The following is a 27904-nucleotide window of genomic DNA, read 5'->3' as shown; positions in this document are numbered from 1 at the left end:
AGTTTGGGTGAAAGGAGTTAAGGCAGGGCACCGAGTGCTCGAGGCTGGCGTACAGAACGGTGATTTCCCCAGCCCTGACGTTTCGGTGGGCTCCCACCCAGGTTTGTAGGAGCCCCCTCCGTCTTTCCAAGCTGTGTGGGACCTGTCCGTGCAGCTGCACAGCTCTGACAAGGGGCGTTAATGGCTTGTCGGAGCCGGGCGGTGTCAGCGCCGCTGTCCTCTCCCAGAAAATGGGAGACAGGAGGCGGCGGCGTGGTTGGAGAGCACGTTAGGTACGAAGAGAACTTCTCCCTGTCGGCACGATGGGGACATCGCGTGGCACGTCCTGATCCGCCACTGCTGACAAGGCACAAGGACGCCAGCCCTGAGGACTTGGGGCAGACGCCTGATGTGATGCCACCTCCGTCCCAGCCTCACCTGCCAGCTCTGACCCGCAGCGGGGCTGAAAGCCGCCTGCTCCGCTTTGGAAGCTGAAATCAAGCGCAGCCAGGCACTCACAGCACAAGAGAGGCGTCTGTCAGCCTGGCTGGCAGCTCGCACGGTAACTGTGGGTGTTCTTCTGCCTCCCACACCTCGTCCCGCCGACGCCTGAGGTCCCTGTTTGTGAAGACAGGCTGTGCTTTGCCTGCCTCGCTCGAGAGCTGAGGCCCTGTGAACACAACATCCCCCTTCCCCTGCAGAACTGTTCGGATTATAACCCTTCGTAGGGTGCCTGCCGCTCCTGAGGAGCGCAGAGGCTTCCTGGAGGTCCTGGGTAGGTTTTAAGATCTTTTTAAAGATCTTTCCATCCCAAGTACATTGCACGGGTCTGTCCGTTCCTTGCAGGAAGGTGCTGTCAGGTCACTTCTCTTTCCATCGTGCTGAAATGCAACGCACTTCATTCAGTCTTCTGGGTGAAGAGTGAGGCAAAAATGAAAGAAAACGTAGTTTGTCTGGAGCTGACATAGGAGGTGCATTCAGACCCACTCTCCTTGCCCTCCCTCGTGGCCAGTAGAAGGGGGCAAACTTTGTGGTGGGGCCTGGCTGTTGGGCTGGGACAGGGCAGGAACTGACACACCGTGGTTCAGGATGATGCTGACACATTCAGTAGTGACTCCAGGCACTCGTCTGGGGGCTCCTGGGTGACCAAAGGGCCACCCGGGCAGCGTAGCAGCCCCTGGTTATGTGGGACCTGGGTTAAGCTTCCCCCGGCTGGGCCAACACCTGGCCACCAGGAGTTTCACCCTGGGGCTCCTCGTCTGTGCAGGTCCCATCTCGGGCTGGAAACAGCACTGGAGAGTGCTGTGGGCTCTGCAGGGCGCTGGCTCTTCTCTCCTCGGAGCAGGTGAGCTTTGAGCAACGCATACGTAGATGATTTAGCTGCGTGGAGGTGACCAAATTTGCCAAGTGGGTCCCGTCCTCCTTAAAACCCCTAGGGACAGCCAGCAGCGTCGCTCCCCAGCTTGTCAGGATGCTAAATTCCCGACCTCCTTGTTCCCCTCAGCCCCCACCCGGTGAAGCCCATCAGCGCCGCGGTGCAGGAGGCCCCCGGCGAGAAGAAGCAGCAGCAGCACAAGTCCGGCCTGACGGCGGCTCTGAGCAACGGCCTGGAGAAGCTGAAGACGGTCACCACGGGCAGCATCCAGCCCGTGGCGCCGTCGTCGCAGCCGGAGAAAGCGGACTCAAAGAAGTTGAAGGTAGGAACCGGTTGTGAAGATCCGAGCCGCGTCGCCACCCGCTTTGCTCGTGGTGTTGTGTAGTTCTCCCGTTGGCTTTGCTCTCTGGGTTTTTGTTGTACCGTACGTGAGCAAATCCTGGTTATCTGCAAGCCGTGCAAGGCGGAGGATGGCCTGGCAGCTGCCCGACCGAGGGCATGAAGGTTTTTTTTTTCTCCCGGCAGAGGGAGGATGCTTCCTGGAGCCTCGTTCAGATGCTGCTTGCCTGGCTGTGTTTCAGGCGGTGGTGTGTTGGGGCAGGCGAAATCTGTATCTCCCGGGGGTGCCTTCCCTTCCCCTTTGTCTGCTCCTGCTCCGTTTGCCTCCCCAGCTCAGCGAGTAAAATGCTGCTGCTGGGGTTCACGTGGGTGGAAAGAGACGTGCATCCCCGCCGTACCCAGAAAGCCCTTCGTGGTGCCGTGGGGAGTGCACGCTGTGAGCTGCGAGCATCTCAGCTCCTCTGGGATGAGCTCTGGCTGGCTCCCGCTCCCCTGCGCTGCTTCTGCTGAGAGATCCGAGCGCCCGAGGGCTTTCATCCCATGGGAGCTCCTGAGGGCACTTTCAGCCCTTAATTCTCTTCTCGGGCCGTCGCCCAGGCCTGCTGCTGGGGGACTGGGGAAGGAGGAGGAAGCCCCAGAGCAGCTAATGCCAGGTCTCATTTTGCCGGGCTGATGGGCTCCGTTGCGCCCATGCCTTTTAGCTTTTAGCTGTTTGGGAGGTGCATCCAGGCTGTACGGGCCTGCATGCCCAGGCAGTCGTTCCACCTCCTGTGGTTTTTTTTTTTGCACAACTGATGGGATGTGGGCGAGCTGCTCTGTCCTGGTGAGACGTGGCCGCTGCAGGACGTCCCACGCTCATCAGGTCGTATTTGGAAACGAGAGACACGCAGGAAAAACTAACTGCTTTGGGTGCTGCTAGACCTTGCAAACGCTACAGGGGGCGGTGGTTTTGACTCGCTGAATGTCCCTCTTGGTTTCTGCCGCAGGATCCCGCCGTGCTGGACCAGTCCGCCAAGTATTACCACCTGACCCATGACGAACTCATCCAGCTCCTGCTGCAGAAGGAGAAGGAGCTGAGCAAGAAGGAGGAGCACATCCAGGAACTGGAGAATTACATTGACCAGCTGCTGGTGCGCATCATGGAGCAGTCCCCCACGCTCCTCCAGATCCCGCTGGGGGAAGCCAAGACCAAGTAACCTCCTCGCGGAGCCCGGCAGCACTTGCCTAGGGCACTTCTCCAATAACCGCGCTGCAAACACCCCTGCACTCCCCCCCCCCTTCCTCTTGCAAGAGGGCTCCAGTGGCTTCTGTTCGCAGAATTTAGCAGGAAAGGTGGTCTGCTCCTCCCCAGCCCCAGCTTCACCCAGCTCCTGGGAACTATAGGGTGGGAGGCTGTCCTCCGCCCTGTGGGGAGGAGCAGAGCCCTCCGCGGGAGGCAGATGCCTCCTGAGGTTCCCGTCCAAGTGGCACCTTCTCAGGCACTCATCCTGCCGATGCTTTAAGTGGTCCACGGACATCCTGAGCGCTGGAAACCGGCCACCTCGCCCTCGTCTTCGTCGTGCTGCTGCTGCTCTCCTCCCTGCAGTCTTCCGCGGTCTCTTCCCTGAACTGGCATGCTCTGGCCGATGGGCAGTGTTAAACTGGTTGGCGAAATTGGGGGATGCTTAAACTGGGTGAGGGTCTACCAGCACGTCACTGTCCCCTGAGCGTGCTCAGCAGGGCAGTTAGGGCAAGGGGCCGCTGTCGGATGCTGTTGTGCACCGTCGGTGCTGGGGGAGAGCTCCTCGCACACCGCCCGGCCCTCCGCCCGTGCGTACAAACCACAGGCGAAATTTCGGATCAGTATTAACCCCCCCCCGGTCCTGTGTCTGCAGGAATCGCTTTCCACCGGCTGCCCCCCGCCGTCAACTTCGCATTGTCCTTCTCAACGCAACAGGAAAATGCCATGGGGACCGAAGCCAGCGTGCAAAGGCTGCCTGGCTGCCCTGCCACCTCTATGCATGACATCCCCGCGGGTCAGGCAGCCGCCCGCCACACGCGAGCACATGCTGTGACAGCCAGCGACCCGCTAACCAGCGCAGATCACCTTCGAGCCAGTATTAGTCCCAAAGCAGCTAGAGTTATATCCCATCTACGCGCCCGTGTCAGGTCTCGGGCGGCTTGGGCCCACCCTTAGACATCCTAGGCCAGCTCTCTCGGGAGCTGAATGCTTCTTGCTAACTTGGAGTGACCGTGTAAAGGCTCCCCGAACGCTCGGTGTAGTAGCTGTAGGTGGTGAGAGTCTGAGGCTGGCGAGCAACGCTCCTGGCCGCCCTGGAGTACGGCGCAGCTTTCGGTTTGGAGATGCTGGGGAAGGGCACGGAAGAGGTGTCGCTCCCTCTCTTCTCATGCCGGTGTTTTGGCTACGAGGTGCCCGTGCAGGCGGAGGATCAGCGCGTGTGGGACTTGAGCTGTCTCAACGTGCAGGGCATCTTTTCTGTAGATCTTAAAAAGTTCCTGGATTTTTTTAAACTTCATACTCTTTTTTTTTTTTCCCCTTACTTGTTTCCATGTGTACCAGGACTGAAAAATTGTGCCTTTCGCAAAAGAACAATGGCAGTTTCCTACAAAAAAAAAAAAGGCTCTGAAATCCGATTTCCAGCTCAGTGTAACGTGGCTTGGCCAGCTTTTGCCTGCTAATTCGAACTAGGTGAGTTTATTTCTAAAAGCAATCAGCAGAGCCTTCCCGTCCCTGTGGGCTGTTTGCTTTGGTCTTTGGCAGGCAGGCTGCGTGGACAGCTCTGTGACAGGGGAGATGCAGATACTAAGGGATGATGCTGAGCGTAGGGCATGGCAGATATGACAAGACAAAATTCAGCTGCGTGAAGACAGGATTGGGTCGCGCTCGCAGCCTGAGGCTGTTAGAAGTAGGAGGTATCGACTTAAAAGGGGATTTGGCATTGCTGTCGGTGACGGTATTTGTCCATATCTAGCTTGCGCACCGCAGTAATAAAAGGATTTGTGAGCCTGGACCTGCCCTTGTCCCTAACAGGGAGGTAATCTGGGGTTTTGCACCTCTCTACCTGCATCTTTCTGTTCCTCCGTGTGTCTCAGATGCGGGGATTCGCATTTCTGGTGTAAGACGTGAGGGTCTGAGGGAAGATGTTTCACTCTTTATATAGAGAGAGATAAAAAAGAAACTTCTCTCTGCCTATATAATCAAAATCTCCCATGGTCTGGGAGCAGGGTTCCCTTTCTGGGTGCCCGTGTCCTGTAGGAAAGCCTTCCCTTTCACCTGGAACCGGGCAGGGAGTTGCGGACAGCTGGAACGGCGTCAGGAGAGCTGCGCAGCGAGGGGAGGAGGGCAGGGAGAAGGGGCAGGGATGCCAAGCAGTAAAAGCTCACGTCAAAATGTCAAAGGGACATTATTAGGGGACAGAAAATTACACAGGGCAGAAGTCCTGCAGCATCCACGCTGGCTCTGCTGCTTCCTTGGACTTCTCCCCGCCGCAGGTGCTCCCCACACACAAGTGCCGATGTTTTTAAGGAGCTTGCCGTGCCTCCTCCCTGCCTCTCTCCTCCTCTTCACCGCGTCTGACCGCCTCCGTGCGCCCCTCTCTGCCTCGGTCAGCTCTGCCTTTTCTCCCGAAGCCCCGCTGTTTTGCACTTTAGATCTTCAAGCCGATCTCAGAGCTACGGGGCGCCGTCTCAGGTGCGCGGCCTCTGCAGCAACACGTGCTTCCTTCTGCCGCCCGCCCGCTGCGTGCCGCGTGCTTGTGTTTAGGAGGCATCTGACAGGCGCTCGTCTTCTGTTTCTCCACCCCACCATCCCGAGAACGTTCCCTCCCTGCAGTTTTCGTTCTCTGCATAAGAGCAAACAAGCTTGACTACACCATGCACCGACACTAAAGGCAGTCTGTGTAACTTTGTCGCTACAACCTCGAAGTAAAACCTCCAAGTCACCCGAGGGACTGGTTGTGGGGACCTCGATGTTTCCTCTTAGATGGGGGGTCAGAGAAGTAACTGGCGGAGATGTTCTCAGGTTGCTCACGTCCCAGGTCCGTATTCAGGGGTTACCTGAAAACAGGGAGGCGAGCAGTGCTGCTCGGCGTGCAGGATGACGCCCGGGGCTCTGTGGCTCTTTGCTGAAAGGAGCAGACAAAAGGATTTTAACGAAGTCGCCTGGGCCAGCCGCAGCGTTTCGCGGGTTCGGTTTCAACCACAGCCGTAGCAATAACTCCGTATTTTGCCTTTTGCATCCTGGTCCGTCCTTCTTTTTTCCCCACATTCAAGCTGTTTCACAGGTTTTCCGCAGGGTTTGCTCTCATCCACTCTGTTCTGTCGTCAGCCCACAGCTGGGCTTCTTGCTTTTAAAGAACTCTGGCCGAGTGATTAATTTTTGTGTTTGCTGCCCCTTCCGGCCCGGAGTTACGGGACGAAAGACCGGCCGAGGCATATCCTTAAACTGGAAGAAACCTGAAGGGACGTGGGTACCGAAGTGTCACGTAAGACCCAGCCTTACGCCTTGTCTGTGAAGAAACAGCCGCGCGCGTTTTGTGTGGGGTGGAGAAACATCCCAGAAACGGGAGAGAGAAGTGTTGGGGTTCGGGGAGTTGTTGATTTCCCTGTACTTCGCGTACGTGGGAAGCGGGTTCTGTGTGTTTCATGTTTTAATAGTTGCAACTAATGTTTATAAAGAGCTTGTTATTTACGTTTTAAGCACTTTAAAAAAAAAAAATAAAAGTTGTTCAAGCTGTTCCTAGATACTTCTGATTTATTGACAACAGCGTCTGTGCTGATAGCACTTGGACAGTGAGTGACATTTATCTGTTTATTTTCTGAAGGAGGAGGCTGGTGCCCAACTTCTCCGGCAGCTTTTCCACTCCGATGAGCATCATTAGCAGTCCCAAAGCACCCGCTGCCGCGCGTGGCTGGGAGGGGGTGTTGTTGCTGCAGGATTACCTTGAGTTCCTCTCCAAATATTGCCCCTGCGTGGCTTGATGGCTGCCCCCAGAGGGGTGTAAGCCCCCGTTACCTTTCTTCCCGTGTGCTTTGCTGCTGTGTCTTGTGCTGAGAGACCGCAGGAGCTCGGCTCGGGCGGCCACGCTGCCCTGGGGGCTCGGATCTGCGGCTCCCTCGCTGCTGACTTGGCCAAAATGCTGCAGGAGCGCAGAGGTGGTTGCTGCGTTCCTGAGGATTTGTGGCAAAACGGCAGCTGAGGAGGGGAGGGAGACCCTAACAGCACGGTGCTGGAGGGAGAGAGAGCTCAGAAAGAGCTCGTGTTGCAGCACAGACGCCGGAGTTCAGCCTCGGGGCGCTTGGAGAGGACACCCGGCTCTGTTTGTGCCACTGCTCATGGGAGCACACGGTTTTTACCTGCTCCTCCTGGGCACGAAGTGCTTGTTTCTCCCCTCTGTGCAGCAGACATTGGCTCGGCAGGGGGCTGATCTGCAGCCCAGACCTTTGCCTTCAGCTTCTGCGCCCTAATCCCAGGCACCTGTTTTACCTCTCAGCTGTTTTCCTTCTCCAAGGCCTGCTTTTTTCCTTCATTCATGCCCTTTCCTTTTAAAAAAAAAAAAAAAAAAGCCTCCATTAAGCTTCAGTAAATGACTTTGCTATAAGAGACAGAAGAGTTTCGTTAGCTCTAATCCCGGTTTGTTTTTCACCCAGCTGGACCGCGGGCCCAGCACCTGCCCCGGGGGGGATCATGTTAGCCCCGAGAGCCGGGATCGGCTGGGGGGAAATGTTCAGCACGCCGCCGAGCGGGATCAGGGCGCTGACCCGTGACCCTCTGAAAGCCTATCCTAAATAAAGGCAGCCCGAAATGACGGGGCTGGTCGGGCTGTCCGCCGGTGGCGCACGGGGTGGAGCAGAGCGGCAGTAATTAGAAGGCAGGATCGTCGGGAGTCTGTCGAGGAAGAAAAAAAAGGATTTTGAGACCTTAGTCCTGCTAAAGCTGACAGCATTGCTCTGAATCGTTCTGGCGGCTTGGAAGCTTCCACACGCTGACTCGGGACTAAGGCAAACGGTTCCTGTCCCTGCAGGAAGAACTGGCGGCGTTTGTTGATCGAAGCCTGAGTTCTGCAGCCCGCCGCAAGTTTTCTTCAAAATCTGGCTTTACAGATGGAAGCCGACAAGAAATGTTCCTGCGACTTTCTCCCAGAGCCAGCAGGCAGCCCGGCTCTGCACCCAGCTGTCACGGGCGGGGTGGCTGTCTGAGCCCCCCAAATCTCTCTTTTTGCTTTCCAGACAAGTTTGCTCAGTAGCCGAGGGCTTTGTCATGTGTGCGTGTCCCCCCGCCAGAACGGGAAGCAATGTCAATGTTGACTTAACAGTCCCTGATCTAGGGAAGCAAATCCTCCCCCCCCCCCTCCTCCTTCCCCAAACCAGTGAAACGCGAGTTGTCAGTCTAAATGGATCTGGTTAGATTGATATCAGCCAAAGAATTGATATTCTTTCTGGTATTTAACCAAAAAAGTGATAGTCTTATGTCACTCCAAATGTGGTTTTAGATAAACAGATTCTCTCCCCTCTGTTGTTATAAAACATTTAGTGTGTCAACATTAGGGATTGTATCAATTATCTGGCTCTCGCCGCGATAGGAGGGAGGGGGATTTCCCTGGTATAGAGGCTGAGAGATTTGGGTTATAATCCATATTTATTGCGGAGCCCTAACGATTTTCCTGGGTTAACTTCTGTGAAATACAGAATAAAACCTTTAGAAAAAGAAGAGTTGTGTTATAAAATACCAGTCATAGCAACGGGATTTTTTTTTTCCCTTTTAAGACAGTGTTAGGGCTCCGAGCAGTGTTAGACCCCGCCTAGAAGAAAGCAAACCCTAATTACACACCGTTCTTTGGGATTAGGACTGATACCGCATCACGAGGAGTGGGTAAGAAGGGCAGCAGGGTCCTGTGGGGTCAAAAATGAGGTTTAAGCCACGCAAAACCCTGTCCTGGTCGCACAGCTGGGCCAGCAGGCAGCGAGCGCTCGCTGCAGCGGGGTTTAATTAGGGGAAGCAAACCATTAACTCTGAGGACAAGGTACAAGGGCAGCACTGGGTACGCAGCAGTAAGCAGAATTTGTTGTGGGACCAGGTCTTTGCTCATCATCTGTCCATTCCTGGGGGGGGGGGGGGGGGGTCACGTTTTTGTGCTTTCACACGGCTACGCAGAGAAAGGGCAAAAGGGGAGGCGCTGTGGGAGGCGGGCAGCCTGCAGCTGCATCAGGCTTGTCGTGGGGGCAGGTTGGTGCAGAGCAGGGTGCCCAAAGAGGTTGTGGGGTCTCCTTCCCTGGAGATATTCAAAAGCTACTTGGACACAGGCCGGGGTACTGCTCTAGGGGACCCTGCGTGAGCAACGGGTTGGACCCAATGACCTCCAGAGGCCCCTTCCAACCTCAGCCAGTCTGGGGTTGTGTGAAGGAATGGGTTGGGCAGTATCTCTAATGGAAAAGGAACAAGAAATGAGAAAATGCCCTTTCTCTGTTCCAGTCTGATCCTTTCTCGTGCCGGTACAAAGGGTAGGTGCACTTTGGCATGCTGTTTTGGGCTGCGTATCCCAGTTTCTGCTCCCACTGTGGATTAAGGCCAGGTTCACCCCTTCCCTTGCCACATAACCTGCATGACACCACGGGACTCCCTCAAACAAACATGGCCAAGGGGCTGTGGGCACAAAGTGAGACCAGACAGAGTGGTGATGAGACAGCACAGGGCCCCAGGGCCGGCACGAGCTTCAGCAGAGCCTCTGACCCACCGCGCGACCAGCTCTGATGGTTTATATGCTGTGGTAATGCCGTGAGGTATCGCCCTTGTGGCAGGCATGGTGCTGGGTCCCTTTTCTGCCCGGAGCTCCAAGAGAGATTTGAGATTCAGTGAAAGGGATCAGTGCCGAATTAGCCTAAAAAATGAAGAACGAAACTGGTTTTGCACGTGAAAAGAGAGCACCAAACGTCAGCAGCCACAACCACGAAGCAGAGCAGCAGCATCCCCAGAGCAAAATGTTCTGCTGTTTTTTTTCCCTGTACAGCAAATAAATAAATAAATAAATAAAACCAGGTATATGGTTTAATTTCTCTTTAGCTGGAAATTCTGGTTCTGACCTGCTCTATAATCTGCTGCTGCACCAAGCCTTCCTCTTATACCCTGACCACATTCCCTGCTTCATCTGCATCTTCAGGGTCGTCACCGGCTCTCTGCTCTTCCTCGGAGAATTGATTCTAATCCTCTAAACAATTTCAGCGGCATTTGAAGGGCCGGGCATTTCTTATTCCACTAATCTAGAGAAGAGGATTCCGGAGATTGCTTCATACGCGCCCCTTCTGCTCCCAGCCCCACACGAACCTTGCCTTTATCTCCACAAATCGTAATACTGATGAAGCCAATAAGTAAGCCTGCATCAAAGTAAACTTATTACTCCCAGGTTTCCCATTCTTTATTTTTAATCATATATTTTAGAGGTCAATAGCAATTGTTAGGCTCCCATCAAAGCAAGAATATTATTTTCACAAGGATATGATGAAACCTGAGGTGTTTTTTTTTTTCTTTTTCAGAGGCTTTTGAGCTTTCACCTTGCTATGTGCAATTATTTTCTCAATTTCGGAGTTAAGGCAGGTGTCTGCTATCCACGTCACGTTCCTGTGCATCCTCTATCATATTGTGCATATTGGGGCTGCCGTGTCCCTGGCATTTGAGCGTAAATAACGCTTTGGAGTGTGTTCCTTCAGAACTGGGCTGAGATGTGCGCTGTGAGGCGTATGTGCTTTTGGGGAAGGAAGAACGTAATTCTGTCACCCGGGCGTGGTGCGTTGCCTCAGACTGGTTTCTGGTGGTTGCTAAATTCAACAGTTCTTCCTCGGAAATGAGAACAGGGAAGAAGATGGTGAGAAGTGGCAGCTGAAGCGGGGGAAAGACTGAAATATCCTGTATGTGGCCCTTGGAGCACTGCTTCCCCTAACCAGTTCTGACTGGGCAGACTGGGACCCCTCCAGCGCGGAGGGTGCTCGGGCGGACATCTGAGGCGTTTGTGACACAGCTGCTCCACCAAACCCCCTCGGCTGCTCCCTCAGGACCCCTCGCTGCCCAAAACCCACAGCTTTAATGGCAGTTTGGGCAGGGGGAGCCCCACGGCTGAGGTGAGGGCTCCGAGCGCCCCCCCCCCGCCGCCCTCCTCCCTCGCCCCTCAGGGCTCCCCTCAGCTTCCCGCCCAAACCCCGCTTCCCGCCGTGCCCCGCTGCGGACTCCATCTCCCATGCTGCCCCGCGCCGCCGCGCCCTCCCCATTGGCTGGCAGCAGCGGGCCACCGCGTCCCAGCGTCCCCTTCGCCCCGCCAGGAGCCGGCCCCGGGGGGGGGGGGAAGGACTACATTTCCCGTCGTGCCTCGCGGGGGCTGCGGTGGGCCGCGGCCAATCAGAGCGGCGACGCCGCAAGGGGCGGGCCCGGCGGCGGGGGAGGCTGTTTAAAGTGGCGCCCGCAGCGCGCGAAGGGAATGGCGGAGCCGGCGGACTATCCTCCCTTCCAGCTGGGGAAGCCCCGCTTCGAGCAGGTACCGTCACCGGGCGGCGGGAGGGGGGCGGGCACGGCGGCGGGAGCGGCCCCTCACGGCGCCCCCTCTCCCCCCCCCCCCGGGGGCAGAGCCCCCTCCTCTCCCCCCTTCGCCTCAGGCTGCGCGCCGATTGGTCAGCGTCCCGCCTTCCATTGGCTGGCGCAGCTGTCACTCAGAGCCGCGGCGCCCCGCCCCGCGGCGGGCTGCGATTGGCGCGTCCCGCCGTGCCCCTGTGGCGCGGGGGGGTGGGCGCGCGGTCGGCGGCGCTGGGGTCGCGGGTTCGAGACCCGGCTGGGGATGGGGGGGGGGGGGCAACCGGGGCGGGGGTCCCCTGGTGTCACCCCTTGCTGTCACTCGCCTGTCCCCGTGAGGGGTCGCAGCGTGGCCGCCTGTCCCCGGGTACGGTGCTGCGAGGCTGGGCCAGGCCCCGGCGGAGGTGGCTGAGAGCCCAAGGTTGTGTGGAGGTGAGGGGCGAGATGGTGCCCGAAACCCTGAGGGGTGGGCGCTGCCCCCCCCCCCCCCCCCCCCCGCCGGTGTGAGGCGGTCCTCAGTGAGGTGATTAGTCCGTTAAAATAAAAAACGTGAAGTGTGAGGGAAACGTGGAGTTTTCGTTGTTTATTTATGACCGCTTTCTGTGAGGAAAGGGGCTTCCATGAGGCGAGGTTGGGCCTGCGTGGGGCTTGGGGGGGGGGGTCCTCGGGGAGCCGTGCCACCAGAATCCTGTGGAGCTTGGTGGTGTTTCGGCCACCCCAGAACCTGTGGGATAAAAGGCCTGAAACAGCCTGTGCCGGTAAATGTGGCGGAGGTGAGGAAAGCTGGTGCGGGTTTCAGGGCGGTTTGGCTCCCACACACCCCAAAGTTGCCGCTCCTGAGTTACCGTCAGTGCCCCTGCCGTGGTGCGGCTCACGCTTTGCTTCTGCGGAGCCGTATCAGGCTTCTGACGTGGCTCTCAAAGTCCACACAGCCCATTTCACGTGTTCCCGATTCCTCTCTGGAGCGGGGCGAGGCTGCCATGAAAAGCAAGGAGACCTTGCGGTTACCGAACCCAGGAGGAGCTGGAGCCTGCTCGCTAACGCGTCCTCCCCCCCCCCGGCTTTTGGGGAGATCTCCAAGGAGACTTTCCTCACGAAATCTGCAGAGGACCGCTCTTTGCCAACCATCTGACTCGCTAATTGCGGATCCCAGAGCTTGGCTTGACCGAAGCCGCCCGTTTGGGTGGTGAAGGAGAAGTCCGGTCGCTGTTTTCACGTGCGGGGCCAGCGCTCGGCGGGTCTGCGTGCCCGTCCCGGCCACCTTACCCCTGGGCTCCCCCTTGGGTGCAGGACAGGAGGTGGTGCAGGGACCTCCCTGGAGCCACAAATGCCCTGCGGCAAGCCAAGGGCTGGTTCTGCTCGGCTACACGAACCGAGGGATGCTCAGGCTGGGGAGACGGAGCTTTTTAATAAGGAGAGGAGGAGGAGGAGGAGGAGGAGACACTACTCCCTTCTAGACACCACAGATGATTCGAGGCACACTTGGCAGCGCGTCAGGCACAGAGTCGGTGCATTCTGTTCATTAAGGAGCGACTGTCACTTGTAGCAACATTTAGAAAATGTTTCGAGGGGTATGGCAGGATGTTAATGATTGCGTTTGAGCAGAGCCGTCCTCTCTCCCCACCGCCACGCCGGGGAGGCGAGCTGGGTGCGTTTCCACCGGAGGGAACGTGTCCACAGCGCATCCAGGCAGCCCGATTTGGGGTCTGGCAGCTTTGTGGGGTCATGGAGCAAGAGAGAGAGGGCGCCTGGTTGGGTCCTGTGGTCAAATCTGCTCCCGTCGGGCTCCCTGACTTGCAGCGTCCCGACCCGTCCTCGTAGCGAGCTGGTATTTATTTCCCCACAGGGAACCTCAGTCTCCAGGGCTGCGGGATGGCGCTGGGGAAGAATGCCCCTGTGAGACGCAGGGGAGCTGTGTTAGGCAGCTTTGTCCTAAAAACAAACAAGGAAAAGTTGTGTGCTAGGAACAAAAGCCTCGGAGAGCAAACTCGGTGTTCTGGGGATGTGGTTCGGAGGAGAAGAGGCGATTTCCTTCCCTCGCTGGGATCCAGAGCCCTGGTTAAGGACTGGAGCAGCATTTAGGGCAGCTGATGGGAGGCACACATCCCCAGCATCGCCCTGGCACTTGTTTCCCCTTCTCCCACCTCTTGCTTTGCAGCTCACTTGTTTTTCCTGCTCTTCAGGCAAGGCGCATCTGTCAAGTCACATTTTTGGTTCCTTTGCTGGGAGCAGCTTTTGCCTCCCAAGGGAAGCAGGTTATTTTTAGGTAAAAGAAGAAATAAGGACATTAGGCTTGAGAATGTGTGATAAGGGCTTAGTTTTCCGACAAGTCGTTTTAATTTGTTAATCGTACTCTTTTTTTCCTTTTTTTATAAAAAAAAAAAAAAGGATTTGCTAAGTGCTCCCTCTCTTTGAGCCAAAACATCAAACGCAGGTTCCCAAAGCTCCAGGGTCTTTGCCTGCAGCCCAGGGCTCCTGCTTCTCAGCAAGTTAAATGCATTCTCCAGCAGCAGAGCTGAGGAAACCTTTCCAGCAGAGCTCTACATAAGGTTTGGGCACAGCGGTTCGCCAAACAGCGGTGTTAACTGCTGCAGGCAGGTAGTGCAAGTTAAACTTTGGGGGTTTTTATTGGGGTCAGGCCCCTAAAAAGCGTCACGAGGCTGTCGTGGCTGGTGCGGGGAGGGCTGCAAACTGCGCAGAGGGAGCCGAGCAAGAGGTGAGCTGATTTCCCGGCTGAGGTGAGCGTCCTCGACAAGTCAGACGTGTGTCGTCCTCGTTGCAAAGCGTACCTGAGATCCTTTAGGGGAAGGAGAGGGAAATAAAGGGGAGCAAACCCAACCCAGAGCTGTAAGCATCCTTGGGCCCTCGTGCAGGCACCAATACCCGATGCACTTCGGATGTGTTTTGTTCTGTTGGCCAAAGATGTGACTCGCGGCACCGCGATGTCGGTGGCAGCACGCTGCTCTCAGAGCTTGACCTCGCAGGTATTTTACGTGTTGGGCCTCGCCACGCGCTCCTCTCGGAAGCATCTCGTGAGGGTGTCAGTGCTGAAAATCATGCTCTCCTACTCTCCGCGTACTTTGATCTGGGAAGTTTACAGCACGTCCTTATTACTCTGAGTAGAGCCGTGTGCCTCCTGGGTCCGAGATAAGCCCTGCAATAACGTCCGGATAGAGGAGCTCTGATCAGATGCGCCTCTCGGGAGCCTGATGGCTTGCTGATTGCAGGCGGTAGTCGCTGGAAGCCCTGATGCAGGCAGCGCGAGGAGCCAGGGCTGCGTTATAAGGCCGTGAAGTTACACAGAAGTTCCTGCTTTTGCTTCCCAGTTTGAAGTTATTTTCCACCGAAGATGAATGAGACCACCGCGACAGAGAAGGGGTTTTCCTAAAAGGCTACAGAAGGACGTTTCAGGATGGCTTGCGGCCGCTGTAGAGAAGAAGAAGTGCAGACACCTTTGGGTTTGGTGTTTAGCTGCTGACCTTGTAGGATCTGCCAAAAAAGCCTTCCACAGGCTCTTCTACATCTCCGTCAGCCAGGACTGGATTTTCAAGAGGGAGTTTGCCTGTCTGTGTCCTGCGCTGCAGGATGTAAATCCTGCCAGGCTCCCGGCACCCTGAATCCCCTTGTTGAGACCCCCCTGTATGTGCGAGCGCTTGTGGGTTGGGTTGGGCGGCTGAAGGTAAAGGCTGGGAATCGTGTAGGGATAAAACAATCCAGGAGCAAGCTGCTGGCTACAAGACAAGTCCACGAGCTGCGGTGCCAGCTGTTAGAAGGTGAAAATGAAGATTTGTCTCTTCGCTTTGGGTCTGAGGACATCTAAACCCTTGCCTGTTGCTGCAGGTGAAGATGCAGGGACAGATTCTGGGCCCTTAAATACTCTGAAGTCAATGTCAGAGTGTTGGAAGGGTCCATAGCTGAAGCCTAAACCTGCAATTGGGGTGGATCGTAAATGTGCATGCAGTTTCACAGCCGTACCTTGCCAGCGCACAGCTGCTCGATGGCTTGTAGTTTATAACATATATTTTCTTTGCTTTAGCTTAAATCTCTTCCTAATTAATTTAAAGCTGACCTAAGCCTGATTTTTAGCTAGAAAAAAAATAAGTCTGCGTGCCTTTTGCTCTGGCTTAATTAAATCCCTTTTACAATCACGCTGTAATTAAGCGAGTAAAGTTGAGCTCGTCTCCTCCTCTTCCAGCGCGTGGTTTTGAGGAATGCCCCCTTCGTTAAAGGAAGGTGATTAAACGAGTGCTTCCCAGCGGTCACTTACCCTTCTCTCCAAATTTCTGGAGCCTGCAGGAAGTATTTTGCTTCTTCTAGCGTTTGTCCTGGAGTCAGCTGGATCCTGTGTGGCTGCAGCACGGCGACTTAATGGAGCCGGAGCTGTAACGCGCTGCCGTGCCGTTGCAGGGAATTAATATTCCCAGAACTTCATCTTGCGTGCAGGCTGGTGAGAAGCGGTACCAAAATAGCCCCGATTAATCACAGGAAATTTGTGTTATGCAGTTTTCCTCCAAATGACAGTTTACTCCAACAGATGTTACAGGAATAAAACGGCGACCGAGACGCTGGGTGTAGCTGGGAGCTGAAGGTCAAGCTTCTGCAAGCTCCGTCCGCGGAAATAATCCGGTTGGAAAGCAACCATCCCAAATTTTCGTTGAAATCTGGGGCTGGTTGCCTGACGTGTGAAGCGCGGAGGGAGGTGGAAATACCTTGCTGTCCCTCGTCGGATGATGGCAGGCACGGCGTGGGCACGGGGGGATGGAAAAAGGGTCGGGGTAGGGGAGAGGAAAAGAAGTGGTCCATGGACGAGTCAAAGCAAAAGCAGGGAATGACGCTGAGCGCTCTGGCGTGCAAATAAAGTCAAATTCCCTCATTTTAGACCTTGCAATAATTAATGAGCAAGTGTTTGCCAGAGCCTGGTACCGGGTCGTAGCTGGGGGGAGCAGGGCTGAGCTGTGGCTTGGCAGGAATAACAGGGTGCTCCCTCGTGAAGACCCACAGCAGATCCCCGAGCACGGGGATTTGCAATCTGCACCGAGGGCAGGGGTGTGCCACAGCAGCTGGGCTTCCCCTGCGCGTCCTGCTCCCCGGCTTGCAGCAGCAGCATTTTGCTGAGATCGTTCTGTTACGGACCAGAAAACCGGGCCTGCCTCCCGCATCCTAAAGCCCCTCAACGAACAGAGCTTACAAAGCAAGCAGCCGTAGCCCAGGAAGGCAAGCGCTCGTTAGCAGCGGCAGAACTTCAAGCAGTCGCAGAAGAAAAGCGTAACGGCGAGGAACTGCGATCTTGTGCTTCTCCTGACATCGGGCTCTCGTTTTCCCAAGGCTGGGGCTTTTGGTGAGGCATCCCTGCTGCGGGAGCCCCAGGACGACGTGGCAGTGTCTGCTCTGAGCTAACTTTACACTAAATGTTGAATAGATTTAAAAAAAATATTAACTAGAAAGGAATAAGAAAAATGTCTCTGTGATAAATATTAACTAGAAAGGAATAAGAAAACTATCTCTGTGATAACGTTTCTGAATTTATTTGTTCCAAGTGTTTTAAATCAGCTTGTTTTCTTGGTAGGGGCTTCTCCTTTCTCTTAGCTGAGCCAGAAAGTCCTGTGAGGAACCTGAGCAGTCAGCGATGCTGATCTCTGAGACGAGCCCGGGGCTTTGGAGCGCAGCAAAGACCAGCGACGTGCAAAGGATGTGGCTGCTGTAGGAAAATCATCTGGGAGGTGATTGTATTTCAAGCTGAAGGAATTTTGTCGTGGTCTTATTGATTTCTCCTGGCTTTTATTCTCAATTAAACACGATGCTGCCATCGTGGGAAGTGCAGTGAAGGCCGGGAGCAAGCAGGCAGTGTAAAACGTCAGCGCGGCACTGGAAGCAAAGGTGCTCAGGGGTCTCTGGGTTGGGTGCTCGTAGCCCTACCATGAAAACCAATTCTTAGTTTCCGCTGGAACCAAGCTGTTCTTGAAGGCTTCTTGTCTGCGGTCAACCCGCAGGACAGTCCGTTGCGGTTTTGGCTCTTTATTTCCTACTTATCCTGCAGAAGCTCGGTACCTGCAGGAGAGGATTTCAGATTGGGACTGGAGAGCAAAATCCTCACCTGCTGCGAGTGGCAGCGCTGCGGTTAATTCCGGGAAGCATCTCGGGCTGTGTTTGGGGTGCAGCACTCGGATCTAATTTAACTTGCCTCTGAATTTCAGAACGGTTCGGGATATACGCGCTTCCCAAGCGTGAGCTTTGGTTCCAGCTCACGCTGCCAGGCTGTGTTTGTGCTGGTTTTCATGACGCAAGGCACATAGCAGCGAAGTGACCCCGAGGCGTCAGGTCTGGGACCTCCATCTGTCCCTCCCCAGTGCTCGCCTCACTGCGACGTGGCTGTTCCCTGTCCGAAGCTGAGCTTTTTTTTACATTTTTCCTCCCCAAATGAAGAGTTGTGATTGTGACAGAGCTCTCCTCGTGCGCGCATGTGAGGGGGAGAAGCAGAAAAGTGCTTTTTACACCAATTAAATTTTTTTTTTCTCCAGCCGGTTGATTAACAGAGCTGCTCTTTAAAATCTTGGCCCGGACGTGGGAGTAGCTGAGGTTTAACGCAGAATCGCCTCCTCTGAAGGAGCTTGGATGAGAGACAGCGGGGCGAGACGTCCGTAAATGCCTCGCGCTGCGTGTGTTTGGGGGACGTGGAGCACCCAGACCCAGCGGGGACACCGCAGGGACCCCCCCCCCCAGCAGGGTGCCCAGCCCCACGTCCCGGCGGCTGCTGAAGCTCCCCCAGGAGGAGCCCCCCAAGCTCTGGGCAGCCTGTGCCAGGGCTCCGGCACCCGCCCGGCCCAGCAGTGCTGCCTGAGGGGCAGGGGGAGCCGCCGGGGCGTCCTCCCTGCTGCAGGGCTGCCGCTGGCCCTGCTGGTTGCGGTCGGGAGAAGGGGGCTGGGAGGGCTTGCCTTGAATTGCCGTGCTGGAGATTTAACCTCGGTGTGGAAAAAGCCCTTAGAAGTAAGATTAGGTCGCGTCTGAGTGCCAGAATTCCCTCTGTGCGAGATTTTTAAGAGTGGTTTTTGCTTGCAAGCAGCTCGTGGATAGCAAGGAGGAGAAGCGAGCTCGCCGTGGGCTCTCTACAAACGCACTTGCACAATTCAGGAGGAAGGTGGAGGCCATGGGTGATCAGTCAGGTCTTGTTGCCTGCCGTAGGGCGGGGAGGACGGGCTCCATCTCAGCAGGGCTCTTTTTGCATCCCTGGTGACCAGAGATGTTCCTGAGAGCTGGTTTCTGCCTTGTGCTCAGCCCAGGGAAAAAGCACCTCTGCCTTCCCACCGCCCCTTCTTCGAAGTAGCAGTGGCAGGAAGAGAATTTCTTCATTTTTCCACTGCTTTTAGAAGCGGGGGCGAAAGAAGCAAATGCTGGATAGCCCCATTTGCCAGCAGGAAAGCAGCTGGTCCTGGGTTAGCTCGCACTGTGAGGAGCTTTGGGATACCTGAGGAAGGGCCACGGCGGCCAAAATCTCACAGCAAGTCCGCAGCACGACACCCGCCGCTCGTCCGCCGTCACTTCTCAGGTCCCAGTCTGTTCTTTCAGAGGAAGAAGCCAGGAGGGTAACACAACTTTGCTTCCTGGAGAAGGACACACAGAGCCAACCAGGAACCCGCAGTGGGAAGGCGGGAGGAAAAAGTGTGCTTTTCTGGCTTCGTGGAGCTTGAAAGGTCTGCACGAAGAGGTCTTGGGCTTTTCTGCAGTCTGCGTGCTCAAAGACAGGACTGGTGGCTGTAAGCATTTGAAGGGGTGGCCGGCAGCTCCGCGTGATGGTGCTGAGTTCTTTATTCTCAAGTTTTCTTGCCCAGGACCTTGCTGTGCAATCCGTGGCCCCACTCAAATGGCCCTTCCCTTGCTTTGGGGCTTGTCCGAGCGCAGAGCGAACTGGTTCGGGCACCACCTGGAGACGGATCCCTCATTTTGGGGTGAAACCTGAGGCTTTTTGGGCTCCCCCATGAGACCACAGAGCGCAGGACAGGCACTGGGAGAGGGGAGAGGACCTGTGGCAGCGCTCGGCCCCGCGCCGCTGCGAGCACCGGGCAGCGGTGATTGCAGGGCGCTGGCACCCGCGGAGGTTTTTGTGCTGGAAATCAAAGCAAGGTAGCGAAATGCCAAGCTCAAAAAGCTGGAAAGTACCAGAATTAGCGTTAATTAAATCAACGCTAATTAAAAACCACTAGGCTTTTTTTTCTTTTTTTTTTTCTCCTGAAGTTATGTGAAGCTGTTTGTGCTCAGTTGCAGGTTTTTCTTTTTTTAGTGCAGGACACGGGAAGACAACGGCGCAGAGCTCTGAGAGCGGGGGGCTGCGGCAGTGCCAGCGGGAGCCGCCTTTAGGGAGGGATTTCTGCCCGGATCAGTCAGCGGTGGCATCGGCATGCCTCTGTGCTCGATGGCTTCAGCGGAGGAGAACCAGCAGGCTTCATAAAATGCTGCCAGGCTGTGACTAAATGCCATTCCCACGCTGCATCCACGTTCCGCCCTTTATTTAGGAGTGAACCCGGACCCAAGTGATGCTGCGCTCCGGGTGTCTGGGTGTGAATTCAGTGCAAGCTGCTGGAACCCGGCTCATTCCCTGGGGTCTGCATCCTGCACCCGGGCTCAGCACCAGGCTCTCGCCCTCCCCTTGTCTCTCTGGTTCCAGACTCAGCAGCTGTTTGGCTTTGGAGAACGTTTCCTATTCATTTTTTACCCTTTATCAGCTTTACTCCACTTGGTCATCAGTTATTCTCCTCCCTAGACTGTGAGGATGTTGGGAGCAGGGAGCATTGCCTGACGTGAGCGTGGTGGGGTTGAATGTAGATTTTTCTCTAATTCCATCAAACCCTACCAATTATTTTGTTCTGTATGTGGTTCAGCGTGGTGTCTGCAACGTTTGAATGTTCTGCAGGTTGGAAATGTATTTAATTGGATTTTCTCCAAGCACGCAAATAGGAAGGAGCCCAAACCTTAAAGCTTTGATTGTTTTTAAAATCGTTAAGGTTCACAGCCCGTCTTTTACTCCACGTTTGTGCAGGCTGGCACCGTGAAACCCGGCCCTAATTTAGCACCTGGACAGCCCTGCAGTGAACCTGAGGCATGAAACTGGCTTTGTGCTCAGTCCCATCACTCGCCTGCCTCGGGAGGAGTGGGATGAGGAGGAGCAGCTCACAGTGGTGCTGAAGACCCCACGGGCTGGGGCTTCCTTCAGCAGCACCGCCAGGTCTGGAGCCTTGCCTGGACACTCCCCGGGCACGAGGCATCTCCCGTCAGTCCCACGGGGAAGGCAAAGCAGGCAGTGCTTCTTTTTGGGACAGAGCAGAGGTATTTTAGCAGCTTGATAGCATCCCTTCATTAAAGCATCTGTAGCGGTATTGCCTTAGGAGCAACCCCGGGCTGAAGTCCTCGTCTCCTCCTTCCAGACCTCCTATCGTTATAGCGAACAGCTTTTCTGCCATTGCTTTTCAGCTGCTACTTAGTTGTGCGGAGGAAATAAGTTATTTTTGCGCAGAAGATGAAAGGCAGTTTCTAACCGAGCACATTTTGTTTGTTCTTCTCTTCCAGACTTCGTTTTATGGCAGATTCAGGCACTTCTTGGACATCATCGATCCGCGCACTCTCTTTGTTACTGAGGTAAGGTGCATGCCCCTTGCTTTCTCAAAAGCACTCTTTATTAGACAGGTTTGGATTGAAAACAGTTTCTCCTGTGAGCGGCAGCGGTAAGGAAGCCGGGTTTCCAGTGGGTTTGTGTCTCGCAGGTGATTGATTGCCCGGCCAAGCCCTGATAGGGCTGAGCAGCAGCTTGCTGTATTAGCCACTGGTGAATCCGCACGGCTCATTCTGCCCCTCTCCCTCTGTGTCCGCCGAGCCCCTGGGCTGATCGGACCCAGTGGCCAGATGCAGCCTTCTCAGAGGGAAAACTTATACAAATTTTCATGGAAAAAAAAATACGGGTGAGTAGAGGAGAGAGCAAATCCTAGTGCTTGGTGGAGGATGTGAGCTGGGGGGGCACAAGCCGCAGATTTTCAGTGGCTGCTCAAGAAGACTTTTTCTGAGCAAGGTGCAGTAGTTTTTCCTTAGTTATTATCCTGTTTTTAACAAGCTTTAGAGTTCCTGGCCTGTTTGTATTTCTTTTAGTGTTGTCCAGTGTTATTGCATTTCTCCGCTTTCATAAAATCGTCAGCTAATTGTAAGAAATCCCTTAGAAGATCTCTTTCTGCTGGTGGTTTTAAATCCTGCCTGATGGCCAGATTTTTTCCTTTTTTTTCTCTCTTTTTTTTGCCTAGTTCTCAGAACACTGGGAGCTGATCTCTCCACTACAGCCTTGTGATGGACTGAGTCCAGTTCCTTACACACTGGAGGGGGGAGAGGAAGAGATATGCTGTAACATTAAATAATTCTTTTTTTCCCCAAATCAGCTAGCTTTTTTTCAAAAACACAAGGCTAAAATGTGTTGTGTAGTTCTGAGTACCTTTTGGATGCGTGCTCAGGAGAACTGCAGACAATAAAACAGCTGTACACCATCAGATGGAAGATTATACTTGCATTTGTAAAAGCACAGGTTCAGATCAAATAGGAAATCAGTTTTCAAAAGCCACCATCCTTGATACAGAGCTCAGCGTGGGGAGGTGGCCGCTTTGAAAAGAACATCGTGACTCGAGAAGGATGCTGTTAGCCCTCATGTCTCATGATAAAAAGGAATGAAAATCCCAACCTGAGGATCCAGGGCGCTTTGCAGGTGCTAGAGCTCCTGTTTAGGGAGAGTGTAAGCACCCAGGTCAGAATCCAAACCCGTTAACTACGCGTTGAAGGCTTGGTGCTGCTGTTCCCTCGCAGAAACTTGGTGTTAAGAGCAACGCAGTGTGTGGTGGAGGCGTGGGAGCGTGCGAATCCTGCACTGTGCACTTGTGAGGCAGAGGCTGCTGGGTGTAGCTTGTGAGCCTTCCCTCTCCGTTTTCATGCTTTTGATCCTGAAATTCAGAAGCTGATGCAGAGAGCCTGCGCTACCTAATGATGCTCGTCGGAGCGACGAAGAGCACGTGCAAAAGGGAAGCGGAGGTTAGAGGAGGGAGAGAAACTCTTCGACCATTTCTGTAATCTGCTGAGAACGCTAATTAAGCATCTAAAGGCGGTGGGGAAACAGGCTCGGAAATACCTGGGTCTAGGCAAGCATTGAAACACCGCTCTCTCTCCGGGTTAGTATGCATTGGAAAGCTCTGCAGAGCTGTGACCGGCTGGTTTCCAACTGCAGGTGAGCACTCTGCTTCCCAGCCGGCTGCCCCGGGGCACAGAGCGCGGGGCAGGACGTGCTGCGGATTTTTGGGGAGGGACACAGGTCCTGGGGCTGCACCAGGAGGTCTTGTGGAAGAGAGGTTCTGCTGGTGGGACAAAAGATGCAGGTGGTTCTGCTCACCTTTCTCCCGGCCATCTTTTTGGTGTGTTTTGTTATGCCACAGGTTATTTTCTTGTTCTCTTTTTGGAGGAAAGTTCTGTGGGGTGAAGATAATCCATCCAGTTCTGCTTGGATAAATTTCTCTTACTTTGGGAGTGGTTACGTGTTTTAATAATGCTCATTCTCAAATCTCCATTTAAATCTATAGCATGTGTGTTTTTATTCAGCTGGCTAACGTACGATACAAGACCAAACTCTTAGTTTTTACAATGGCATTAATGCAGACAAAATACAGAATTCTCAAACCTACCTCTTGTGTGTCCCTGAAGTGGGGAGATACGTTTGAACTTGATCGAGTTAGCGCTTCTACTTCTTGCAGCTACGCTATGGGTTTAAGAAAATCTCGTGTGTTCCCATTTGGGATGGATTTTACGCTCTAGTTGTGGTAGTATGATGAAAAAGCTTAAGTAGTTTGAGCACTGGAACTCGGTCTGGTCTCGCCGTGTACCCCAAGCCCGTAACTCTGTCGGTGTGTTTCGCTATCAGTTTCGCTCCCAGAATGAAAACAGCTCGGTTAGGATCCTGGCAGGCTACCCTTTTCCCATGGTTTCACAAGAAATCATGAATTTCTTGCTTTCAAAGGGCTGAATCTCTTCTGCATTTGAGGGCAATTACCTCGCTCCTGCTGCCTGTTCAATAGAGGGGGTGTCTTAAATTTGGGTAAGCCACCTGCGAGTTGGAGAACTGCTCTGGACTTAAACGAGATGATCCCTCCTTTAGCTCAGTTGCATGCTTTTCTACCTTCCCGCTGTTCCCTTTTCAAATTGTTGGAAGTTTTTGGAGGGGTTGGTAAGGTTGCGGGTGGAGGGCCATCGGGTGGCATAATTTAATTTTTCCAGAGGCTCTCTTGATGTGATTCTTCTTGAGAAGGTGAGACACAAGAAGAAAAAAAAAAAAAAAAAAGAGGAAAATCCAGGGAACTCAAGCAGTTCTGGACCCCAAACAGAACCCCAACAAACGAGAGAGGTTTGTTTTCCTTCTGTGGGGTCTAAAAATCATGGCTTTGACATCCGTGGTCTTCAGGAATGGCTTGGTGGCTGCCCAAGGAAGGGAATACCCTCGTCCATTTCCCTTGGGGGTTTGAGTTAATAACAGTAATGCTTCACGAAACCTTCTGCAGTGCATTTTGTGAGGTCCACATGAGCCCTTCCTCCCTTGGGAAGCGTCTTGGCCAAGCAGATACCAACACCTGGGGGCACGGGAAGCACCTCTCCGAACACGAAAGCTGCTTGGCTGGGCTCTGTGTATCTGATCTCGTGCTTCAAAATGCTTCGCGTGCGTACGCGTGGAGCTGAAAGCTGTTTGGTTTCACTTGGTGATTTAAGTGGCAAATTAAAATCTAAAAGGGTTTGATGAAAAAGCAGCCGCTGACGGAGAGCTCCTTCCCCTGACAGATGGCTGCATCGTTCAGGCCCGGGGTTCTCGGGGAACAAACCGATTGCTGTTTGTCTTGGAGGAGCTCGCTGGCGAATGGAAAAAAGTAGATAAATGAGCCTCTAATGAGAACGGAGGTTAATCCCATGGAAGAGGCTGGGAAATGTAATAATTTATTTATTTTTTTTTCCTGTGTCCTTTTTTTAATTGCTGTGTGTTGCATCCTTGCATCCTACTGGTGGCTGTGCTCTGGGGAAGGATACAGCGATTCCGCGGAGTGGGAGAAACCCAGCACAGCGATATCAAGTATAATTAGTCTCAATGACAGTCCTCTCTAACTCATTTGTTTTTTTTTTTTAAATAAAGCAAATTCTTAACTCGGTTAAAAACTTCCTCCTCTTTTAGAGGTTCTTAAGCACTCATCCTCAAGGGATGCGTGCCAAATGTTGGAGTATTGAAGTCTGAACTTGCAAAAAGCGCGTGCTTGTGCGGGGCAGGGGCAGTTGAACACCAGTTTCTTTGGGTTTATATTAAAGGGTTTCTGGTAGAACAATATCTGTAACTCACCTACCAATTCCACTTGCTTTCTAACTGCAGAGGGTATTGCAACAGGGCACCAAGCCCGTGTCAGCATGGCCTGTGCTCTCTGAAGAGGAGAAGTTCTCGTGTGCTAATCCATCTCGTGGCTAGCTTTCTAATGAAATAGTTTATTTTGCAGCTGCAAATTCGCAGGCATTTCCAACCAGCAGAAAATGTGTCATTTCAGAGGTCAAGCCCAACAAGGCCTGTTGCTGAGACCACGAGAAACCCCTCGGTGGGTGCGACGCCTGTTTCCCAAACGTGTGAGGTTAAAACGATTGGAGTAAAGCTTTTAATTGCTCCGTAATTAAGGTCCATCGGGAGAAGCAGGAGGGACTGGCAGATATTTTTATGAGGCTAACTTATCCCATCTGACATCAGCCTGGACAGACTGTTAACGCTCTGCGGGAAGCTCTTGGTGGGGAAAGCTGTGGATCCGATAACGATTCAAAGCAAAAGCGACATGAGAATGAAACCGAGCTGCGTGTTATCTGCCTTTACTTTATCTCATTGTTCAGAGCATAAATCTACAGAGCGCCGAGCATCTTGCATTCCCATATTTGGGTTTAAAATGGAAGCAGGATTAGATGTATGTTATTTATATGAACGATACCTTCTTACTCAGCAGATTGACTGTCTGTGTTTATTCAGTGTCACATCTGCTGGCTCTACTTGAACAAAAAGTTTCTGGCTCCTGTTGTCTGTCACTGTAGATCCAATACAATAGGGCCAGCTGGAGTCAAGTCTGCCGTATGGATCATCCGCAGAGCAGTGAGACGAAGCCGGGAGCTGCTGATGGCAGAGCACAGCTGGATTCCCGAATCCCGCCTTGAGTTTGTGGCGCTGGTGGCCAGGAGACTCTTGCTTCGGATCGAGTGCCAAGTAAGTCGTGGCTGGTCGGATCCTGGGACCAGCAGAGCTCGCAGGCAGGCAGCGGTCGGCGCGGGGCTGACACCAGCACCAGCCCCGGTCAAGCAGAGCGAGGCGCAAGCTGTCTCGGCGAGCCCTGTCCCATCGCTGCGTTGTCTTAAAAGGCTGGAGTGCAAAACCCGCCTCTCTCTCTGTTGATTCTGTAACAGCAATGTTGTAGTGCTTCTGGCATAATGACTGTTATTCTGGTCTCTCTGTGCACATATGGGGTTCTGGAGGCAGCTCTGAGCCATGTGTAGGCATCAGCTGAGATCCAAGAGGAGAGGAGGCGCAGATCTTGGAGACGGAATAGGCGTGCCCTCGCGCGCGGGGGGCAAGGTGAAAAAAGAGGAGAAGAGCTCACGTGCTGGAAGGAGGTGTCTGGTACGAATATATAAATTTACACACGTGCGCAGTCGTCCGTGGGACCCAACGCAGTTGTCCTCTGTCTCACTGGAGCGCTGAAGCCATGGCCACGAGGGACGTGGGGGTGCCACCGATGGGTTGCTGGCAGTGGCCATCAGCTCAGCATGGTGAGGGCTTAGGTCCTGCTGGCATCTTCGGGTTTGTTCTTTCTCCTCCTTTCTTTGGAGCACCAAAGCCCCTAATAATGTGATCCTTCAGCCACTCTCTCTACAAAGACCAATTCTTCTTCCAACGGACTCCTGCAAGTGTGTTTTGGGCAGTGACCTGCTGGGTCAATACCTGTTGCCCTGAGTCAAGGCAGCACAGGTTATATTTGTTCTTTGCTCTGAAAACTCAGGGTCACAGCTAAACTAGTTAGCCAGCCTGAGCCAGGGACTGGATTTTGGCCGTGCAGTCAGCTGGTGAGGCTTGTGCCGTGCGGCTGAGTTCTCTTACTCCCCAAAAGGAGCCTGCTGGCAGCGCTCCTGGCCTGCGGTAACTCCCAGACCACGACTGGGGATTGCCTGGGAGAGGGCTGGTTGGTCTGAGTCAAAGCCGTGCTAGAGATGGTGCCGACATCTGACCGGGACTGATGTTTGTTTGCAGCCTCATGCCTGGGCTTCTTCAGTAGCGCAGCTGTAACCATGAAACCCAGGCATATGGATCAGTGGGAGCCCAGGGCACGCTTATTAAGGAGCTGAGCTGTAGCTCTCAAGGCTTTTTGGGGCCGTGTTCATGTGAGGCAGAGACTGAGCCCTTCTGCAACGAGGCGCTGTGCTGGGTGGTGTCCCCCAGGTGCACGGACGGGGCTTCGGCTGCGGTGCTGGGGCACGAAGAGGGGAGTTTGTGCGCGGCCGAGTCGCTGAGCTCGGTGGATCCCTGGCACCGCTTCTGGGCCGGGGTTGGTGAGAACGCTCCCTGGGTGCAGATGGTCCGTCTAGCACCCTATTGTGAGAGCTGAGACCCCGCGATCCACCACTAGAAGTGCTCTAGTTTTTACGAGGAAAGGGGGGATGAAGGAAATGATACATCCGAGTAAAAACTGTGGTTGCGCTTTTTTTTTTTTTTTTTAAGCGATGCTGTAAAAATTCCAGTAACACTTCTTCCTACAGATATCAGTAGAAGAAGCAAGCAACAATAAATATTGAAATGGTAGCGTGACCTTGTAGGCAGACCTCACTCTCCCCTTGTTAAAAGGGAAAAGCAGTGTCATCCTAGACACTACCAACTCTCTTAATAATGATTTCTCGTGCTGCAAGCTAGGGAGTGGAGCTGCTTGGCATCTTGAGCTGCTGCGTGCAGAAAAGTTCCCGGGTTTTTGTTGTTGTTGGGTTTTGTCGCTGTTGTTTTTCTGGAGGCTTTAGTTAAAAGAGCACGTTTGGCTTTTCTTGAAGGGGAACGAGGCAACCGGGCATTTTCCCTAACAAAATTTTGAGGCCGAGTTGTTTGCTGAAAGTATCTGAAGACCTCTAAGCTGCGTGAAAGGCAGCTCCTTAGCGGGGTCCTTGCGTTTAACGTTTTTGCTTGCTTTCTGCACCATTTTTTTGGTCAATCTCAGGAGCCATCAGCAGCGTTGGCCTGGGACTTTTCTTTGAGAAAGTTCCCCTCTCCCCGCACCGAGCTGAAAGGGGAAATTCATGAAGAGTGCGATTTTTTAAAAGCGAAATCGGGCTTTTTTGTTTTCTGTTTGTTACCACACCAAACAAGATGGGATCTGGCCAGGGTTGTTATAGTAACTACTAAGATTTCCTCAAGAGAAGGAGGAAAAAAATAGAACACAGACCCATTCATCTCTTACTTCCAGTTTTTCATTCAGAGTTACATGCTGTTCTGTGTAGATAATTTGCAAGACACACAGCGTAGGTAATTTCAGCGGCAGAAAACCGTCCCGATAATGAGCCCAAATGGCTCTCCAGAATGTTGTGCTGGCATCGCTGGTTGATTT

General features: G+C 53.8%; 2 protein-coding genes across 6 annotated transcripts in view; both read left to right on the top strand.

Moving 5' to 3' along the window:
• The window catches only part of RAB11FIP5 (RAB11 family interacting protein 5), a 32144-nt gene extending 25710 nt beyond the window's left edge, over nt 1–6434 (top strand). For all 3 annotated transcript variants that reach the window (XM_066997047.1, XM_066997045.1, XM_066997046.1), the window contains exons 5-6: nt 1484–1676; nt 2680–6434. In XM_066997047.1, coding sequence (XP_066853148.1) covers nt 1484–1676; nt 2680–2889 — 403 coding nt within the window. In that variant the 3' untranslated portion in view covers nt 2890–6434. The remainder of the gene's footprint in view (nt 1–1483; nt 1677–2679) is intronic.
• A 4452-nt stretch (nt 6435–10886) lies between these two features.
• SFXN5 (sideroflexin 5) overlaps nt 10887–27904 on the top strand; it is a 96112-nt gene continuing 79094 nt past the window's right edge. Inside the window, exons 1-2 of one of the 3 annotated variants that reach the window (XM_066997048.1) lie at nt 10887–11214; nt 20805–20873. In XM_066997048.1, the coding sequence (XP_066853149.1) occupies nt 10921–11214; nt 20805–20873 (363 nt within the window). In that variant the 5' untranslated portion in view covers nt 10887–10920. Of the gene's footprint in view, nt 11215–16944; nt 16967–20804; nt 20874–24852; nt 25528–27904 lie in introns of those variants that run through there. The other 2 variants (XM_048081560.2, XM_066997049.1) reach the window with 2 other exon arrangements.

This window comes from Anser cygnoides, chromosome 4, assembly GCF_040182565.1.
Source record: "Anser cygnoides isolate HZ-2024a breed goose chromosome 4, Taihu_goose_T2T_genome, whole genome shotgun sequence".
NCBI classification, from domain to species: Eukaryota; Metazoa; Chordata; class Aves; order Anseriformes; family Anatidae; genus Anser; species Anser cygnoides.
Note: the sequence above shows the minus strand (reverse complement) of the source record. Positions and strands in the feature narration are given on the sequence as shown.